Consider the following 21,122-nt stretch of genomic DNA (forward strand, 5'->3'; position numbering starts at 1 on the left):
CCATAGCAGTGAAAGCGCTGAGTCCTAACCACTGGACCGCCAGGGAATTTCCTGGAGTTAGTTTTTGTATATGATGTGAGGAAGGGGTAAGCTTCATTTTTTCTGCATGTGGATATCCACTTGTCCCAGTAACGTTTGTGGAAGTGAGGTTTTGAATTGGTCCTTTCACTCCTCATTTTCTGCCTGACAAAAAGAGAAAATTCACACCTTGAGTTTTATTTACTAAGTACATCATTTTCCTACCCAAATGGTATATCCCACACAGCTGCAACGATATTTCCTTTTTATCATTAGACAGATTACATCAATGCCAGTTTCATGGATGGCTACAAACAGAAGAATGCTTACATTGGGACACAAGGTAAGTAGTCTGCCCCTCACAAATTGGTTTTGTGTCATCTACCTGTGATTGTTGGCATCAGATGATAGCATAATTTTTAAAGGAAATGGTAACTTGAGGTGATGTTGCAGCCACTAGATCCTGGCCTTTCATAAAGATTGAGGGTTATTGAGGAAGGCAGATGAGAGGTGTAGAGTTTCTGTACTAGAGATTTGAACACACAACATTACTACAAGTTTTTGGACTGTGTCTTAGTGTTGCCAACCCAGGGGAATGGGACATCAGAGTTCACTGGCCAGTGAGATGCTCTTTATGTCGAGTAGGACATAAAGGAATGGCAATGGGACTTCCCAGAGATTGAGTTCAGTCTGTGAATGGGTGTTGCTGGCTTAAGAGGCTTTTGCTGGTCCCTGTACCATCACAGAGCACGCCAGCAGTCTCTTGACATGGATAGTCTTTGCTAGGTCTGACAGTGAAGTATTGGGCGCTCTAGGAGGATTTCACACGGAGCCTCTGTTAATATTCTTGTGGGTCCTAGTACTACTCCTGACCTGTTCTTTGCCATCTCAATGAGAATGCCAGGTTTCCTTCAAAGAGGGTGGTGAGAAATCTCAACATAGGAGGACATGACAGGCCATCATATGGAATTAAGGCCCTTTGACCATTGTGGAATATGGCCAGCAAGAGATCTGGCGGATACCTCCTTAACCAAATGATCACACTTAATATCACCAATAATGGACAAATAGATATTATATGCCTCCTGTTGTGGTATAGTGAGAACTACACAACATAACCTATGTTGTATGTTGCCAGTTTTGTTTTTTTAAAAATAAATTTATTTATGTATTTATTTATTTAAATTTTGACTGCGTTGGGTCTTCATTGCTGGGCGCAGGCTTTCTCTATTTGCAGCTAGTGGGGGATACTCTTCATTGCGGAGCGCGGGCTTTAGTTGTGGCACGTGAGCTCAGTAGCTGTGGCTCGTGGGCTGTAGAGCGCAGGCTCAGTAGTTGTGGTGCACGGGCTTAGCTGCTCCGCAGCATGTGGGATCTTCCCAGACCAGGGCTCGAACCCGTGTCCCCTGCATCGGCAGGCGGACTCTCAACCACTACGCCACCAGGGAAGTCCTGTTGCCAGTTTTTAAGTCTGAATCTAATAATGAGAACAAACCTGACAAATCCAGATTGTGGAGCATACTAGAGATCTGGCTTAGACTTTTCAAAGTTAATGCCATGGGGGAAAAAAAAAAGACAGGGAACTGTTCTGGATTAAAGGAGACTAAAGAGACATTGATAACCAAAGGCAGTGTGTCATCCATACTTGCAAACTCAATTTGGAAAAAAATTTGTTAAGGACCAACTATTGGGACAGTTGGAGACTGTGTATTAGATAATATTATTGTATTAATGTTTAATTGCTGCAGTGTGATAATGGGATTGTTCTACAGGAGAATGTTCTTGTTCTTCTAAATACGTGTTCGAGTATTTAGGAGTGAAATGTCATAATGTCTGAAGCTTAAATAGTTCAGTAAAAGAGAAAATATGTGTTGTGTATATATAGAGAAGCAGGCTAATCGCTTCTCGGCCTTTTGGCTAAGATCAAGTGTAGAGAAGCAGGCTTTGCAAAACAATAGCTAAAAATGATAGCGTTCGAGCTAAAGAATGTATGAGTACATTGTACCGTTCTTTCAACTTTTTTTTTTTTTTTGATTTATTTTTGGCTGCGTTGGGTCTTCGTTGCTATGCACGGGCTTTCTCTAGTTGCGGCGAGTGGGGGCTACTCTTCGTGGTGGTGCGCAGGCTTCTCATCGCGGTGGCTTCTCTTGTTGCGGAGCATGGGCTCTAGGCCTGCGAGCTTCCGTAGTTGCGGCACGTGGGCTCAGTAGTTGTGGCTCGCAGGCTCTTGAGCGCAGGCTCAGTAGTTGTGGTGCACGGGCTTAGTTGCTCCGCGGCATGTGGGATCTTCCCAGACCAGGGCTCGAACCCGTGTCCCCTGCATTGGCAGGCGGATTCTTAACCACTGTGCCACCAGGGAAGTCCTGTTGCCAGTTTTTAAGTCTGAATCTAATAATGAGAACAAACCTGACAAATCCAGATTGTGGAACATACTAGAGATCTGGCTTAGACTTTTCAAAGTTAATGCCATGGGGGAAAAAAAAAGACGGAACTGTTCTGGATTAAAGGAGACTAAAGAGATATTGATAACCAAAGGCAGTGTGTCATCCATACTTGCAAACTCAATTTGGAAAAAAATTTGTTAAGGACAAACTATTGGGACAGTTGGAGACTGTGTATTAGATAATATTATTGTATTAATGTTTAATTGCTGCAGTGTGATAATAGGATTGTTCTACAGGAGAATGTTCTTGTTCTTCTAAATATGTGTTCGAGTATTTAGGAGTGAAATGTCATAATGTCTGAAGCTTAAATAGTTCAGTAAAAGAGAAAATATGTGTTGTGTATATATAGAGAAGCAGGCTTTGCAAAACAATAGCTAAAAATGGTAGCTTTCGAGCTAAAGAATGTATGAGTACATTGTACCGTTCTTTCAACTTTTTTTTTTTTTTTGATTTATTTTTGGCTGCGTTGGGTCTTCGTTGCTGCGCACGGGCTTTCTCTAGTTGCGGCGAGTGGGGGCTACTCTTCGTGGTGGTGCGCAGGCTTCTCATTGTGGTGGCTTCTCTTGTTGCGGAGCATGGGCTCTAGGCGTGCGAGCTTCAGTAGTTGCGGCACGTGGGCTCAGTAGTTGTGGCTCGCAGGCTCTAGAGCGCGGGCTCTAGAGCGCAGGCTCAGTAGTTGTGGCGCACGGGCTTAGTTGCTCCGCGGCATGTGGGATCTACCTAGACCAGGGATCAAACCCGTGTCCCTTGCATTGGCAGGCAGATTCTTAACCACTGCGCCACCAGGGAAGTTCCTCAACTTTTGGTAGGTTTCAAATTTTTCAAAATAGAAGTTGAGGGAGAAGAAAAGGGAAAAGGGCCTTTGGATTCTTGGTATATTGTAATTGGTCTGATGGTCACAGATTTATTTTTTTTCCCTTAGGAGGGACTACTCTCTCCAACAAGAGTCCTTTCAAGACCCTAGGAAGAAATAAGAGAACTATCAGGAAAGATTTTTGGCAGGTATAGATTAGGATGTGATCTGCCTGAGAAGTAGGGCTTTGTTGAGGAGGATGACCGTGGCATGGATGGGCTTATGGAGGGTAAGGATTGACTGTAGGGGTCTCAGAATGCTCCTCTCTCCAGGTTTAGAAGGCATGGACACTTCTTAGGGTTGCTAGTTCTGCAGGGATTGGATCCTTCAGGCTGGCTCTGAAGGCCCTGTCCAGGAGAAGAGGCTCATCCAGGAGTACGAGAGAGAGGATTTCTTGAGTTAAACACTGATCATCTTTAGAAGGCATCAGCACTCTGTTAGGACTGGAAAATGGGATCTTGTGATGTTGAGAAGGCTGGTTTGATTTGTCTGGTTAACCTTCTTGGCTGTATTCAGTATTCTGATTTTTATTCATAATATTTCTAATAATATCTGTCATTTATTGAAAGTATCTATTATATATTAGATATATAATCACCATCTAATTATTATAGACACTCTGCAAGGAAGGTTTATTAATCCACAAACAAACTGAAGCCCAAAGAGGTTAGGTGACCTTGGGTCACACAGCTAGTAAGTGACACAGACAGGATTGGGCACATGTCTGTTTGATTCAAAAGTCCTTGCAAGCCAGGTTAGTGGATTGTTTCATCCATGTCAGCATAAACTGCTGACTTTATTTCTTCACAGAAGTCTACTGTTAAAGAGTCTAATCTGGGAAGTGTAACTTTCCCTTCTAAATCTCTCTTTTATGCCTTTGAGGAAATTATGACCCTTATCTGTCCAGCCTTGAGTCTAAGTGGTATTATCAGGTGCTCTGATTGGCAACACCAATTTTGCCAGTGGTTTGAATGTGGAAAATAAAGTATATGAGAGCTGCTGTGATGCAGTATAGTGTGATGTGAACAAGGCTAAGAGTCAGAGGTGGGAAAAGGGTGTTTTTATTATCTTCTGACATGCATGCTGTTGGTAATGCCATGTCCATTGTAGAAAATGAAGATGAAAATCACTCATAACCCAGAGACCCAGAGAAAATGTTAACATTTTGCAGCATCTCCTTCTAAACCTCATTCTGTGCATACAAATAGATATGGACATATAAACTATCTAACAAAATGAGCTTTTTCTATACATTATCTCTTTTTTCTGTTGATGGTTGTCTTGTGGATACCTTTCCATAGCAAAATACAGATCTTATAATATCACCTTTATGGACTGCTTAAATTTGGGGGTATGCCATAATTTAACATCCTCTCCTGTTAGACATTTAGCTTGTTTCCAAGACTTCACATGCTCCTGGCAGTGTCCACTTCTGCAAAGAGGGAATTCTAGTATCATAAAATGTTAGTGCTTCCTAAGAGACTTTAGCAAAATGGTAGTGCAATTAACAGATTTCCACGACAAAATCAGCCCTTGGTACTGCCCTGCTTCCCTGAAAGCAAAGGAGGAAAAAGCACTAGAGAAGTATAAGGAATTATCCTCAGTTGTTACTCACTTGATTGAAAGGGAGTTATTGGCTCACAGGCATCTTCAACGTTCCTGCTGAGTGCCCAGCCCTGTACAGATTCTAACTGTAAAAGGAGTAGTTGATGACATAGCCCTTGCCCTCAGCACCATGTTTGGCTGAGATATGATTACTTCTCACAAAGTAAAATGACTGATGTAAGACCATATACATTAAATAGTTAAGATGTTTTGATCCAGATGTGCCATCAAGAGCTGAGATGAGAGGAAGCCCTACAAGGAATGTGGTGTTGGGGCTTCCCTGGTGGCACAGTGGTTAAGAATCCGCCTGCCAACGCAGGGGACACGGGTTTGAGCCCTGGTCTGGGAAGATCCCACATGCTGCGGAGCAGCTAAGCCCGTGAGCCACAACTACTGAAGCCCGCATGCCACAACTACTGAAGCCCGCGCGCCTAGAGCCCGTGCTCTGCAACAAGAGAAGCCACCGCAATGAGAAGCCCACGTGCCGCAACGAAGAGTAGCCCCCACTTGCCGCAACTAAAAGAAAGCCCGCGTGCAGCAACGAAGACCCAACACAGCCATAAATAAATAAATTTTTTAAAAAAAGGAATGTGGTGTTAAGAGAAAGCTTTAAGGAAGAGGCAGCACTTGAAAATGGGTAGAGTGTTGATTATTTTGCAGTGTATAGAAATAGCGAACAACATATAAATCCCTGTATGTTGTACACCGGGAACTAACATAGTGTTGTAGGCCAATTATATTTCGAAAACAAACTCATAGAAAAAGAGATCATATTTATGGTTACCAGGGGTTGGGGGGAGGGGGAAATTGGATGAAGGCAGTCAGAAGGTACAAATTTCTTGATATAAGCTGAATAAGTACTAGGGATGTAATGTGCAATGTGATAAATATAATTAACACTGCTGTGTGTTATACATGAAAGCTGTTAAGAAAGTAGAACCTAAGAGTTCTCATCACAAGGAAAAAGGTTTTTTTTTTTCCTTTTAAATTTTGTATCTATATGAGGTGATGGATGTTCACTAAACTTATTGTGGTGATCATTTCATGATATAAATAAGTCAAATCATTATGCTCTCTATACCTTAAACTTACACAGTGTTGTATGCCAATTATAGCTCAATAAAACCAGAAGAAAAAAAAAAAAAGAAAATGGGTAGAAAGTCCAATGGCGATGGAGGTGAGAGAATGTGAACAAAGGAATAGAGGCAGAAGTGAGCTTGTGTGTCTATATTGTGATGAAGCAATTTTTTAGAAAGATTAAACTGGCAAGGGTATCCGGAATAGACTGGAAGAAAAATTCCTATTCAGAAAAGTAAACCAAGGTGGTATTATAGGAACTCAGACAAAAGATGATATGGTCTTTGTGGCAGTGAATTTCGGCAGGAAGACCAGGATAGGGGCAAAAGGGTAAAAACCAAAAACATTACAAAGGCAAAAAAAATCTAGGACTTGGTGTCTGTTTCTGGGAGATGAAAGAAATGGGTAAGTCAGAGTTGACTCCAGCTTTTTGAGACTGAGTGATTTAAGAATGTCAGTACTGTTAACAGAGTTGAGAAAGTAGAGAAAGAAAGCTAATTTTGAAGGAGGAGACTGAATTGCAAACATGCGGGGTCTGAGGAGATGGATGAGGGGACATGGAAGGGGAATGGTTTAGTAGGCAACTGGTGATTATAAGGCTTAGGTGAGGTGAAAACAGCTAGAGACATGTGCACAGTTGACACTCTCAGTCTGGATGTGATACCTGAAGCCCTGTTGATGAGGCTCTAAGAGGATATGTAGCAATGCTTCTCAAACTGTAGCCTACCTACAATTTTACCTGGGAATCTTGTTAAAATGCAGACTGTGCATTTCTAATACTCTCCCATACAGTGCTGGTGCTGCTTGCCCAAGGACCACCCTGAATAGCAGGGATATAGTCAAAAAGGCAGGGAGCCAGTGTATGTGCTTTGGAGTTAGTAGTTGGGAAAATACAGAAGAGCCTAAGAAGGAAAGAAGAGCTTCCCAGGGTCACGTTCCTGTCTTCTACTTTCATTGTAGGCCCTTTGGAGAATACCTATCGTGATTTCTGGCTCATGGTATGGGAGCAAAAAGTCTTGGTGATTGTCATGACCACCCGGTGAGTTCATCCCTTTTCTACCCATTGCACTTCCCCCCCTCCCCCGTCCCCAAGCATGGGTGGTTCTAGAGGGGAGTTTAGCTCTTAGAAACAATGAGGATTAGGAAAGCCATGGCAAAGAGTTTGAGATGTCTTAGCTTTTTTCTTAGCTGACCCAGAGTTAACAGAGCCAGGGTATGGTAGAGATAGATAGATCTAACTTGTCAAAGCTTTAATCCATGGCTCTGGTGACCCTGTGCCAGTTACAGCCTATCCTGAGGTCCTGGCCTTAATAACTACTAGAGGAAGCATTGGGAAACATGGAGCAATTTACTTTTAGCCTGCTCCCTACTTCCAAAGGTCAGCCGTCTTCCTGGCTTCTGAATTACCAGTTCCCCTTAGTTCTCCCTTTCCCTACTACTTTTGACCATTTTTCTTCTTGTTCATATTTCCACCTGTAGGAGAACTTGAAAAAAAGAGATGTAAAACATAATAGGTCAGGCAGGAAGCTCTTGATGAAAGGAATATTTTTGAAATTTTGGTGTACGTATCTGCCAAAACTTTAGGAATTACTATTTCATGAGTATCATCATTATCATTATGATAATTATAACCCATTTCAGATGAGGAGAAAAAAATTAATGAGACTGTTTGCTCAGATCCCTTCCTCATGGCACTGTTACAAGCCACCTTTGATTTGGAGGGGAGGTAGTAGAAGAAGTACCACCTTGGAGTACTTTGGAGCCACTGAAGAGTAGTGAGGTGGACTTTAGGCCTTTACATAAACCTCCTGTTGGCATCCCAGGAACTGTGCCTTTCCCACTCCTCTATCAGCCAAGGGCTCTCATTGGGGAAGAGAATGAACAGTAACTGAGATATAGGGCAGGGAGTTCGACCTGGCCCACCATATTTTCTCTACTGTCTTTCTTTGTCCACCCAGTATTTATGCCAGATATGTGAGGAGTACCAAGAGGTATCAGGAAAGGGACCAAATGGATGTAGCTGGTGCTCAATAAATGTCCACTGAATGAGTACATGCAGAAAATTTAGCTGTTGTTACATCTGTTTAGAATGAAGGTTTCCTTTTTCTGCCAAGAAACAAGGGGATAGATTAGACAGAAGCAATGCAAGAGATGACATTTCTGCCTAAGGGTACAGCAGGTCATGGGTAGAGCAGAGTTATTGCTGTGGAGAAGAAGGATGGAAGGCTTATCTTTCTCTGTGTGTCTTCAGCTTCGAGGAGGGCGGCAGGAGAAAGTGTGGCCAATACTGGCCTTTAGAAAAAGACTCCCGGATCCGATTTGGCTTCCTCACAGTGACCAATCTAGGTGTGGAGAATATGAACCATTATAAGAAAACAACGCTAGAAATTCACAACACAGAGGTAAATTTTATTTTCTCACTCTTTTGAAGCTGGGGGAAAACCTTTACTGTAAAGAAAATGTCCAAAGGGAATAGGCAGGATTCCAGGGAGCTTATAAGTTACTTCCATTCTTCTGGAAACAGGATCAGGATATTCAGCTCAGAGCCAGAGTAGCCATATTGTCTCAACACAACAGTGGCATTACTTAGGAATGAAACTTTTTATAACATAAGAAATCTGGATCATATAATATAGGAATTCTGCCCTCTCCAGACATTTAATCTTTCCTTTGCGTTCGTAGAGAAGCAATTGTGGAGAAACTTGAGGGTGATAGGAACCTTGGTGATAGCGATTCCAGAGGGTTGAGAATCTGGAAAAGCCAAAGGTAGTCAGAGGCAAGGAGAAATGACCTCATTAACTTTTGCTTCTTTTTTCATCCAAGGAACGGCAGAAACGCCACGTGACCCACTTTCAGTTCCTGAGCTGGCCAGATTATGGTGTCCCTTCCTCGGCAGCTTCCCTTATTGATTTCTTGAGAGCCGTCAGGAACCAGCAGAGGCTGGCCGTCAGCAGCATGGGAGCACGCTCCAAAGGGCAGTGCCCTGAGCCACCCATTGTGGTCCATTGCAGTGCAGGCATTGGCAGGACAGGTAATGCACCTGATGCAGCTCTTGGAGCATCCAGAGGCACTAAGGGTGGGGGAGGAATAACAAAGGTCTTAGTTGCCAGAATGTGAGTATTTGATCCATTGGTGGTGAATTGCCATGAAAAATTCCTGTTTAATGTCCTTTTAGTATCCCTAGCGTTAGGTGTACTGGCCAGAATATATACTTCACAAGCCAAGTCCTCTAGGGGTTTGATGCTTTATACATCCCATCAGCATGATTATCTTCTGATCCCATCACTGTCACCTGGGTGTCCCAGAGAGCTCAGCTGGGCTGTTGCTTTCTTCCCATACCCTTCCCTGGGGAGGTTTCCACCCTGGACCGTGCTCTCCATTCTGGAACCAGTTAGCAGCTTTTGCCTTAAGGGGATGTACATTGCAGGGACTGTTGGCCTTCTAGTTCAGAGGTCCCTTTGGGAGAAAGGAAGAATAGGTTTGTGTTAGGTCTCTGTGGAGAAGTTATGGAATCTGAAAATTAGGGCCCAGGTGTGGAAGTGCTGTCATTCTGTCTGGGATCGAAGCAAGAAGTTCCTCTGTCACCTTCCCACCTACTCCTCCTATTACCCCCATATATGTCCTGAGAGACAAGAGGCCTTCTCATTGCTCTGGCCTTCAACACTCCCTGTGACCTCCTCCTTGAGCCCTTTCAGGCCTAAGGCCAACTGGCCTCCTGCCATGAGGCACCTTGCCATTGAATTCATTCATCTAATCCTGCCTGGGTTATTTGGTAGAGGGAGGGAAAGAGGAGAGGTAGATCAGGTATGACCACTTCCTTCCTTTCTTCAGGTACCTTCTGCTCATTGGACATCTGCCTGGCACAGCTGGAGGAGCTTGGCACCCTAAATGTGTTCCAGACAGTGTCCCGCATGAGGACCCAGAGGGCCTTCAGCATCCAGACCCCTGAGCAGTACTATTTCTGCTACAAGGCAATCCTGGAGTTTGCAGAGAGGGAGGGCATGGTGCCCTCCAGCCACAACCTCCTGGCCATGGAGGGTCAGTAACTGTCCCACGAGCCTCCTATCTGCTGGCCAGACTTCCTTAAACTACCCTGGACACCGCTGAGCCTATAGGTTGCCATCAGTTACACTGAAGCCATGGACCAACCTCTTTCTTGTGTCTCCCGGCGCACGCGTGCACGCAAGGCAGCCTTTCCCTTTGGCTAGATAGATGTGGTGAAATTGCCACTAGAAAGGGCCAGCAGCAATGTGTTCTTAATTCCTAGCACCTGCTATCGAACTGTGCCTTATTAAAACCAAATTGTGGCTATTGATTTTTGCCAGGGGCCCCGAGGTAAGTGGGGAAGGAACCTCCCTCCCCCCTTTCCCAATGCCATTCTCCTTCTCAAGGTCTTTTTCCATTCCTTCCCTTTGCTAGGATTTGATGGGGAGGTTTGGTGAGCATCCACCTCCTTCCCAGAGAGCTTGACCAAGTTACATATTCTAGAGAACGTCCTGAGTGCCAAGCACGTTTATACCTAGGGCGTGTATTCCAGTCTTTTCTGTCATTCTCTGTGTGTGCGTGTGTGTATGTGCACTTATGTGTATGAGTCCATACGTACGTGTGTATATAATATATACTGTATGTGATAATATGGTCGTATTCTATAAATACATATACACAGAGATACTCCTTTGTAGAAGTTCCTGGGGCTTCTTGTTGCAGTTCAGGACTCCTCGCTTTTTGGATCCTACTGTTTATCCTGGACGAGCTGGGGTTGGGGATCATCTTGCCTGTTGTCAGACAGCAGAGTGGTGGAAGAGGACACACACACATCCACTCTCCATGCTCCTGCCACAGGCCCTCATCCTTATATAATGACTTATCTCTCTCCAGGATGCTGCCTTTTGGAGCCAAGAATACTGGTTTGTGGTGACACTGGTTTAATTCAGCATGGATTGCCCTTATCTAATGGTTTTTCTCTGTTTACTTTGCCAATTTTGGGAATAGACCGCCACTGTGATTCCAGACCCTCTCTCCCCTCTCCCTATCCCTTGGGGATTGGGATCTGGGCAGAGATGAATTCACTGAGCAGCCAGAGCCAAAAGCAATCGGTACGAAGTCTTAGAAGGAAAGACAGGGAGCCCACGTGTGAGAGAGAGGAAACTACATACTATGAGACTCCCTCCCTGAGAGAATGAGCTGGGGCCCCTTTTTCTTTTGCTAGAACGTTCTTTTTCTTATGCAACTTGGCCCTGTCCACTCATATGCCCATCTCTTTCTTGCCTACTAGCCTGCCAGACCCTGGAGCTCAAGCTGGGTGGGTTCTGTGTCAATAAAAAGCTTAACCCCTGTCTGGGTGAAGCAGTCCCCTGCGATCACTGTTTTCCCCCTGTTCATTCAACCTGTCCCTGTCTGCTCCCGGCCTACCTAGCCTGATATGCCAGGGATGGAATCAAGAGTCCTAGCATTCCACATTCCCAAGAAAATCCCAGGAACCCCTAAAACTTCTTCCCCTGTCACAGATGAGGTTGGCAGCTGATCAGACCTCAATAATTTTATACTGTAATAAGCTCTTTGAATGTATATATTCTTATTTTTACAATCTTTTCATTTTGTATTTAACGTCAATGGACTGAGTCAGATTCAGAAAATAATTGTAATGTTCATATTCGATATCTTACAGCGATACAGTTTGTATTTACATATAAATATACCGACGTGAACAAATCCTTTTAGCTTCATCAATTTAGTAGCAGTCGGGCTGGGAAGGTGAGGAGGGGCTCCAAGAGCTGGTCCGGGAGGGATGGGGAGGCAGGGAGGAACCCAAGGCCTCATAGCCTTTCAGTTCTGAGAGCTGCCCATCTTGCCCAAGGCCATGGCCCAGCTCTGGGCAGACAAAGGGAACCAGCACCAGTTGACTGCTTGCCAAGTGCCAGTCACTGTGGTTGGTGCTTTCCCCCCCATTACCTCATTTAAACCTCACAACAATCCAGTGAGATGTTATTCTCCCTTCCTTCTGTTTCTGTGTAGATGAGAAAGGTAAGGTACAGAGGGTTACAGTGAGGGTTACAGCGAAGGTAAGGTTTAGCAGGTCCAGCTCTAGAACTGGAGCTCAAGTTGATCTGCTTACAAAGCTTTGGCCTCTTTACTGCGTTGCTATCTCAAAGATCGAGATAGTGTTTTGTCTTTGGAAATGAGTTTTTTTAATGTTCTATTCAAGGTATAGACAGTTCTTAAGTTCCAGGTAGTTGATCTTGACTAGATCTGTATGTAATAGACAAGAAGGGTTTCTGACAGAGTTGGTGACTGATTCTCCCAGATAGGACTTCCTGGTACAGGTCCTCAAGTCTGCAGGGTACCAGAGGGGTCATTCTCCCAGGGAAACCCCATACATTTGGTTACACTGGTACCTTTGTGGGAAGATCTTGAGTCATTTGCATCTCTCTCTTAGAGTAGAACCAGAAGCTTTGTCCACGTAGGACCACTCCCCATGCTGTGTAGCTCCTCCCTGTTGACCAGTGACACCTGTGCAGTTGGAGCAGTTCTGGCATGGGGTGTTCTTAATAAAAGTGACAGCAGCTGATATTTACTGGTTGCTTAATTCTATTCCAGGTACTGTTCAAAGTGCTTTCTCTGTATTATCTCATTCACCCTCAAACCAAACTTTTGAGGTACGTATTGACAGAAGAGAAAAACTGAGGCACAGGAAAATTAATTTGCCACAGCAAGAACTCGGACCATCTGACTCAGACCTCTAAGGATCCATCTCCTGATCTTCCAACAAAATATTCTTGAGTTTCTTACCTTAATCAAGAGCTGATGTATAGTGCAAAAATTAAGCCAGACCTTTCTTTGGATGAGCCTCTATTCCCTTGGGGGCAAGCAAGCATAATAGGTAAACAGATACATGAAATCTGGGAAATCAGGTTAGGGGTTTGGGGAAGTATGCAGGAAACAAGATTAATGATAAAAGATTTGGAGGAGGTGGCCTTGAAATGTCATTTATTTGAAGAGACTGTAGCCCAACTGCTGTGTAAATTCAGAAGTTATGCATGAGTTCTTCATGGCACATCTAAGGATTGGTGAGGTTATCACTTGCGAGGGCTCCATAAAAATGCAGTTTCCTGGGTCCTGCCCAGTAGGTGGTTGAGTGAGTGGCAGGATGAGCCAGGTTTTTGAACCTGTTTTAGTCATGCCCCTGACTTTAAGGAAGGTTAGCAAATTGATGTCTCCTAAATCTGAGAGAAAGAGATTAATAGCTTCCCCCCGACTGCTGTAGTCTGCTTGTAGCCTTTACCCTTGGGAAGATAATTAATACTCAGTGTGAGCCTACCTGTGTTGGGTGTTAAAGGAGATAAAGGGGAAGAGAGAGGAGGAGCCCTGAATCTGTCCAGGAAGTCAAGGCTGTCACATAGGAGATTTGGTGAACAAAGCAAGAGAACCCACAATCAAATGCTGGATTGCACAGTTGAGAACGTAAGATGAAGAAAGTGTGCAGGGGAGAGAGAATATTGTGGGTAACTCAGGCTTCTGCTTCTGATTTGACTGCTATTTTTTTCACTTAATTTAGTCCCTCTAGGCTTAGTCCCTTCATTCTGCCCATCCCTGTTAGCTAGGATGGGACTCCTGAGGTGAAGGGTACCCCAGCATCCTCAGCCTGGGAGGTTCACCATTGTCAATCTCCATGTCACAATGTGCAGGTAAAGGAAAAAATGCGACTGGTTCTTGGGAGACTGGACTATTTAGCATCATACCTTGAGGAAGATGGGACTCCTGCCCTTACGGTCTTCCCATCTCTAGAGACAACCAGACACATAGGGAAACTCTCACAAATCAGACACTTGCAGGTAGGTGGGTCAGGAGGTATGGCCAGGTAGAAAAGCCTTCTTAGAGTGACTGAGCTCTTTGGTAGTTTTGAGATCTCACCACTCAACTCAAGCCAGGTCCTAACTTTTGTAAAAGAAGGTGCTGTATTAGATGATCCTACTGCAGGCCCTTCAACTCTGAGGGTCTAGTTCTTTGCTGGATGATGCAAATGCCTATAGAGGAACCATCAGACCCTCCTCTGGTTGGGTCAGCTCCCACTTGAAATCCCCAGTTTTAGCTTGTTTTCAAAGTCTCCTCTTTCAAGGTGCAGCCACCTCCCTATTCCCTCAGTTCCCTTCCCACTTGGCCCCCAACTTGGTAAGCAGCAAGTCTCCCCTATTATCCCCAGGCTATCCCATAGGCCTTTAAGGTTTCTGTGCTGTTATATGTGGGGCAGACAGGATGACTCAGAGTGGAGGAATGAACTAATCAAGCTACCAGAGCTCCCAACTGAGGTCTTAGGTTTGTCTCCAGCCTTGGTTACTAGCAAGACTACTACCCCCAGACCATCATTAGCTAACCAAGGACAGGAGCTAAAAGCTCCACCAGTTTGGGAACTGTATTTCCTCTTGGGAGATATTCACCCTATAGTTAACCATCACACAAACAGTTGTGAATATCAAGTGTTTTGGACTGCACTGCTCTTAACTGACCACAGAGAAGACTGGGTCTTTTCCACAAATAGAAATCTAGCACTCTCAGAAACCTGTTGCAGTGTTTAGCCTTCCTTCACCCCTCACCATAGCTTTCACAAAATCCTTCTTTTTGTTTAAGCTAAATCTGGCGTTCTGCAGTCTTAAATGCTCTCATTTGTTTCTGGCTAAGGCCAACATGGACATAACTAACTAAACCGGAAACCTAGAGTGTTGGATGGAGATGGGGAGCAGTGATCCCTTTTCGACAACTTAGGGTAATATGTTCCTGATACAGTTTTTAGGACTAAGATGAAGGTGAAAGTAGGAAAGCAAGACAGTGAGTTGTGTAGAGAAGGTAGTCAAAAAAGGCACAGCGCCCTCTTCCCCACTCTAGGCTCACTTCTTTCTACCCCTCCCCCTGCATCAGCACCTGGTTACTTCTCTAAGCTAATATAGTTATCTTAGCCTCAAGACTGGCCAGATGCACAGCTGAGTCTAGGTCACCCACTTTATCCTGTGAAGTCTGTTTTGCCTCCTTGACCTTTAATGAATACGTATTCTGTGGCCAGCAGCCAGTGGACATATGGAGTATGATGTTCAGAGCAGATGCTAGGCTGGAGATATCAGTTGGGGACTTAGTTTAGATAGAAGCTAGGAGCCTTGGAAGTGGGTGAGAACAAAGACGAATGAAGAGAGCAAGAAGAGAGGAGAGACCCTTGGGAGCCACCAATATTTAGGGGAGGATGGAGGAAGAAAAACCTGGGAAAGATTCTGATTAATAGGCAGAGGTAACCAAGGTCAAGACTAGGCTGTGTTCTCACAGACTGGTGAGAGGTGGGGAGTAGCTGGGATGAATGAACAGGATTAATAAATGGAGGTTCACTAGTGATGTTGGGGCAGGGGCTGACAAGGAGGAGGCATGAGTGGGAGGTGAAGGAATAGAGACTGCAGTGCTTGGGGTTCACTTCAACCAAAGCAAGGCCCACCTTTATCTCTTACGTGTTAGACCTCTGAATAAGATTTCATTTGAACAAAGGAAACTGCTGCCTTAAAAAAAAACCATCAAACAACTGATATGCAGAAGAAAACACTTTGAAAGCATAAAGCTGGGTAAACTGGGAACATATTGTTACATTTGTTTTCTAGATTTGGGCTGAAGTGACCTAGACCGGTAAATAATGCTAGGTGAGAGCAAAACATTTCAAGGCAGTGAATAGCAGTCTTAAAACCCAATAAAAACATTCCAAGCCTCCAGTCACCTAGAAATCAGAAATATGGCATATGTACAACATATAAACCAGTTGGTTGCCAGAGAAATGGAGTTTCTAATTTACACAGTGGAATTTTGGGGTTCTTTAAGCCTGTCCTGGTCTCCTCTCAAACTGGAACACCAGGGACTTTGCATTTGAAAGACCAGGAGAAGAGGGAGTGTCGACAAGATAAAGGAAGAAAGGGTCCTACAACATTTGAGTGCTAGGCATACTTTATTTTTAATCTCACAACAACCCACTGCAGTAGGTATTCTTTTTTCTTTTTCTTTTTTTTTTTTTTGGTATTCTTATTCTTAGTTTACAGATAAGGGAATTGAAAAGATAAATGACTTGCCAAAGACATCCAGCTAGGAAGTGGCTAAACTGGGATTCTGACCAATAGCTTGAGCTTTTCCCCTTGAACGTATAAGGCACTTTGGGTTGGAAGTGGGAAGCAAGCCTCAGATGCCCCTCACCTGGATATTCCCAAACTGGCAATGGTCTCCTTTAGCTGGCAGAGTTTCTGTCATCAGGGCACTGGCACTGACATCTTTTTGGCAGAGCCACTGAAGTGCAGGCCCTAAATATCTCTCAATCACCACCTACCATAAGCACCCTAAAGAACTGTGAGGGTGTGTGTGTGTGATGCCTAGGAGGCAGGGTGTCAGAAGGTGTGATAGTTTTGAGTATATGTGGTTGTGAGTTGAGGATGCATGTATGTGACTGGGAGACAAATTGCTTCTTTGAGGATAATTTTTTTGGAAAGGGCCAGAAATCATTTAAAACTATCTGGGGACAAACTGCTCTCGGAGTCAGGGAGGGAAGGCGTGTGGAGCAAGAGGGGAAGCTGTTTTTCTCCAGAAGTCCCAACTTGGATCATGGATCTTAATGTGTATAGAGACAGCATGTGGTGGAATGGACAAAGCTCAGGCAGACTCGCCTTGGCAACTTGGCTTGGGCAAGTCACTCTACTACTCTGAGCCTCAGTTTGCTCAACTACAAATACGAAAATCCCTAACTCACACAAAAGAGGACTCCTGGGAATCAGAACCTGGCTTCCCCATGTGACTTCTCCAAGGAAGGCCTTCACCCAGATCTATTCACTCTTTTGTCCTCACTGATAGGGTAGGGGAGAGGTGGGGTGGATGCAGCCTTCAGTGAAGCTGGAAGGCCAATGTGTCCAAATCAAATTCTTAATTTCCCAGAGTCTGGGAGTGGCTGTGCTATGCAGGCATCAATGTACTGAGTCAGAAACAATCACTGGACGCCTTCTGAGGGGCTTTCTTGCCTGACCGCTGGGGGCACTGGGGGCTCAGAGGTGAATTAGATGGAGTTGCTTCCCTCGAGGAGCTCAGTCTAGGGAGCATTCAAGAGGGGATTTCCATCAGCGTGGTGCACTTAGGAGGGTCAGAAGTGTCAGCGAAGTCTGGTTCTCTGAGCAGGAGTAACTGTTCTGGTTGCAAATGCTCCATAAGTAACTTCCTTCAGCGTATACCCCCTGCAGTCCAGGCTTACAGTCAGATGCTTGGGCCTTTGGCCTCCACAGAAGTTCAGAGCCTCACTAGGTGTATTAAAGCGCATTTTTATCATCACATGTGATCCTCATAACGGTAAGGACTGCCATGTTAACTTGTACAGGACAGGAGGCTGAACCACAGGTAATAAGACTAAGTGCAAACCATAGGACTCAACTTCCAGACTAATGTTCTTTCTGCTCTACCCGCTCTGCCTCATCTTACATTCACACAGTATCTGTTATGCCTTCATTTAGGGCAGAGCCTCTTGGGAAATAGAGCACAAATCTGAGATAGGGCTCCAGACATCAGAAGGTGTCTGTTCTGATATAGAAAAACTTGGTCTTCCCTCTAGGGAGCCCCCAGTCTGAGAATGAACCTCAACTTCCATGGCCCTGCTAGGTGCTGGGCCTCCCACTGAACACACACTCTTCACCTCCTGGTCTTTCCCCCTTTACACCCTTCAGTGATTCCGTCAACCAAGCTGCCACCCAAATTCTAGTCCCTACTTCACCTGAGATTACCTACTTCCCTTCCCAAATCAGTATTTCTTCCCACCTGCCCCCTCTCCTTAGTAGCAAGCTTCCCTCCCCATCAGAGTCCCCCCCACCCCCGTGGACTCTGAGGGAGGGAAGGGTCCTTAGAGCCTGTCTTTCTACCCCAGTTTTCACCCCTATTTCACAGGAGAGAAACAGGCCCATAGGGAGGAGGGGACTTGCCTAAGGATATAGTACTAAGTCACTGGCCACACTAAATCTGGAAGCCAGCTTACCAAACCACTAGCCTCAAGGCTCTTCTACCTTTTCATACACCAGGCCACTGACTCCTCCTTTCCCTCCATTACCCACACTGAATCAGTCACCCAGTCCTCTGGAGTCTTTCTCAAACACATCTCTCTGTTTTTATTCTTGCTTATCCATTGCCACTGCCCTAGTCAAGTCTTCATTACATCTCACCTGAACTGTTAGGACAGCCTAACTGGCAGCAGGCTCCCATTCTGCCCACAGGCCTTTAAGGCCCTTCACATTCTGCACACCCCACCTCATCCACACTAGCTTCCTTTACTGGATACCTCAATCAACAGATCTTTCCCACTCACTCGTCTTGTATTCTGGCCCCAGACTCAGCTCTGTTGAGCACAGACATGTGGGGTAGCCTCCCCCACCCCTCCAAAACACTACAAATGATTCAGGGAAGCATCTGAGTCAGAGTTTTGACTTGAGGGCTGCTGAAGGTAGGGAAGGGTTTCTGGATTGGGGGGCTGGGAGAAAGAGAAGAAACCTCTTGGCTCCCTCCATCTACCCCTCCCACCAGAAGATGTACCTCTGTAGTCTCCAAACCCACTATTACAACAGCCATTCTGCCTCACCTTGCTGCCTGTAGGCACCCCTCATTCAACCCACCCTCAGAATCCATCCAGCTGCTGGGATGTTGAGCATCTTAAACCATAGTTCTGGGCCTGTGGTCCTGTGACCGGCCATGCTGCTTGCACATTCTGCAGTGCAAGTCTAAGAATGTTAACAAGGTAGTAAAGTCTTCTGCTCTTTGACTGCATCTTTCCAACCCTGAGTTTCATTACTACAGCCACACTTGCAATGGTTCTTAATGTTTCTTTGCATTTACCTCTTTGTGTCCTTTGCTGAGAATAACTTGCCCCTCCATTTCTACCTGAGTGCCACCTTCTCCATGAAGACTTCACCCAGTTTTCCTCAGCTAGAAAGAATCTCCCTGCTCTGAGCTTCTGTGGATGTCTAATTACATATACATTTTCCACCTTGCCTTAGCTCTTTCTGTAGCATCTCCTCAGCTAGGTCTGATGCCCTTGGAGGGTACATAGTGAGCATCTCATTCAGTCTCTGTAATCCCACCCAAGCAGCAGGTGCGGTATGAATGTGTCTGCCTCACCCCAGTAGGTGCTTAGGCAAATGCCTGTTGCCCCAACACAGGACTTCCAGCTTATACCGCTCATTTTTAGGCAGGCACTTAACAGAATGGGTCGGACACAGGTTACACAGACAGGGGCGTCGGGACATTCCAGCCAGTCGCTAGGGTATCCTTACCCGCCTCCCTCTGCCCAGCTCCAAATGGGGTGTGTGTATGAAGGAAGTGGGGGCCAGGTAGCCCCGCTAGCTCCTCCTCCGGGTCCACCCAGCGGATCTTTGAGTCCCAAGAGGTCTCCTAGTCCAAGGGCCTCAAGAAACTCGAAGCGGCGGTGCGGCAGAGATAGGGACCTCTGCCAGAGATGCGCTTCCCACTCACGACTAGTTTAATTAATTTGTTTATATTTTTTGGAGGGAGGGGGCGTTCAATGAAGGGGAAGAGGTGGAGCGAGGGGAGGAGGCGGGCCCAGTATGACTGACGCGAGCACCGGGGAGCCAATGGCCCGTGGGGGGCGTTCCCCCCCATTCAGTACTCCTCGCCTGGCTCGGAAGGTATGTTAAACAGCTGCTTTTAATTTGGTCTCCCCAATCTCGAGGGTTTGGGGGGCTTGTTTGCCGGCCGGTCGCTTTGGCCAGTCCGCCATGGTGTAGGCGCTGCGGGCCCTGGGACGGAACTAGGGGAGGCTCGGAGTCCGGCGGCCGAGGGAGCCGAGCGAGGGGCAGGCCAGGAAGGAGAGCTCTTGGCGCCGCCCGCTCACCAGTGTGCGTTTCCAAGCCGGGCCGGATCCGTGGGGAGGGGGTCGGCCCGGCCCGGGGTCGCCAGTGCGCTGGCCGTGCTGCCTAGTTTATTTCACCGAGCAGTCGGTTTCGGTAGGTTTGGGCGACGGACTGGGTAAGGGTCCGGCAGGAGGAGATCCCCCTCGCTCCTGCAATGCCTTAAAAAATTATTGTAGAGAAGAAAAAAGGGGAGATTCCATACACCAACTGGAACCGGGCCCGGGCTGCGGCGCGCGGGCTCGGCAGGGGGCGGCGGCCTGAGCCAAGCCGGCCGGGCTCACTGAGCCCGCGGCGCCGGGAGTTGGTCGAGAGCTGGAGTTAGCGACCGAGACCGGGCCCGCGGCTTTCCCCGCTAAACACGCCGGCCGAGGGCGGCAGCGGCCCGAGGGTTTTGTTTCTGTCCGCAAACTTGTCGGAGGGGGCGGTGGGCGCGCTCCGAAGAGGCGCGGGCGCCTAGGGCCCGCGGTTGTTATGGACTCTGGGGGCGGGGGCAACGCCGGACTTGCGGGAGGGGCGGCCGGGGGCGGGGGAGGCCACCGGAAAGAGCACCAGCGCCTCGGCACTAGACCCATGTGCCGGTCTGGGCTCTCCGAACTCCCGGGCCGTGGCAGTAGAGCCAGCATTCGGCGCTGGAACCCGGCCTGGGGGTGTGGAAAACCTCCACGAACTCGGCGGCCGCGACCCGCGGCCCCAGCTGATCCCCTTGCAAACATGGAGCTGCCTCCTTCCCCGCCCACCCCAAGGCAGCGACGGTGGCTCCCTTCCCCTCCCCCGGCCGTGCTGTTTGCCCGCGGATGGGGCGGGGGTGGGGGCACGGGCGTGTGAGCGCGCCCACGAGGGGGTGGCCTGAAAGGGGCAGTGAAGGTCGGAAACTGGGAAAACAGTCTCCACGCTCGGAATCGGGAAAAGGAAATGCATCAGCCGGCGGGAGGGGCGCGGGGGGCGCGCCTGTCAGCCGGGATGGCGACCGTGGGCTGGGAGGCGGGGCGCCGGCGCGAACCGCCGAGGCCGGGCGGGGCGACGCCGGGAGAAGAGGCGCAGGGGCCCGGGCTCATGGAGCGCCGGGATACCACTGCCTCCACTCCCTGGCCTAGCCTGTTTACTATCTACTCCAGCGACGGCTTGTGCAACCGGCCCGGAGAGGAGCTGAGGGGCGGGGCCTTTCCCTCTCTCTTCCACCCATCTCGGGCTCCTCCAGAGGGCCCGCCTTCTCTTGTC

General features: G+C 46.9%; 2 protein-coding genes and 1 pseudogene across 2 annotated transcripts in view; all 3 read left to right on the forward strand.

The window, feature by feature from the left end:
* The window catches only part of PTPN9 (protein tyrosine phosphatase non-receptor type 9), an 81,558-nt gene extending 70,890 nt beyond the window's left edge, over positions 1-10,668 (forward strand). The window contains exons 9-13 of the mRNA XM_036841807.1: positions 295-361; positions 6,958-7,036; positions 8,249-8,399; positions 8,821-9,028; positions 9,829-10,668. Of these exons, the coding sequence (XP_036697702.1) occupies positions 295-361; positions 6,958-7,036; positions 8,249-8,399; positions 8,821-9,028; positions 9,829-10,043 (720 nt within the window). The 3' untranslated portion in view covers positions 10,044-10,668. The remainder of the gene's footprint in view (positions 1-294; positions 362-6,957; positions 7,037-8,248; positions 8,400-8,820; positions 9,029-9,828) is intronic.
* LOC118891542 lies at positions 1,916-2,128 on the forward strand (annotated as a pseudogene).
* Positions 10,669-19,656: 8,988 nt separating the features above from the next.
* The window catches only part of SIN3A (SIN3 transcription regulator family member A), a 65,096-nt gene continuing 63,630 nt past the window's right edge, over positions 19,657-21,122 (forward strand). The window contains exon 1 of the mRNA XM_036841805.1: positions 19,657-19,679. The gene's annotated coding sequence lies outside the window, so the exon portion shown is untranslated. The remainder of the gene's footprint in view (positions 19,680-21,122) is intronic.

This window comes from Balaenoptera musculus, chromosome 2 (genome assembly GCF_009873245.2).
Source record: "Balaenoptera musculus isolate JJ_BM4_2016_0621 chromosome 2, mBalMus1.pri.v3, whole genome shotgun sequence".
NCBI classification, from domain to species: Eukaryota; Metazoa; Chordata; class Mammalia; order Artiodactyla; family Balaenopteridae; genus Balaenoptera; species Balaenoptera musculus.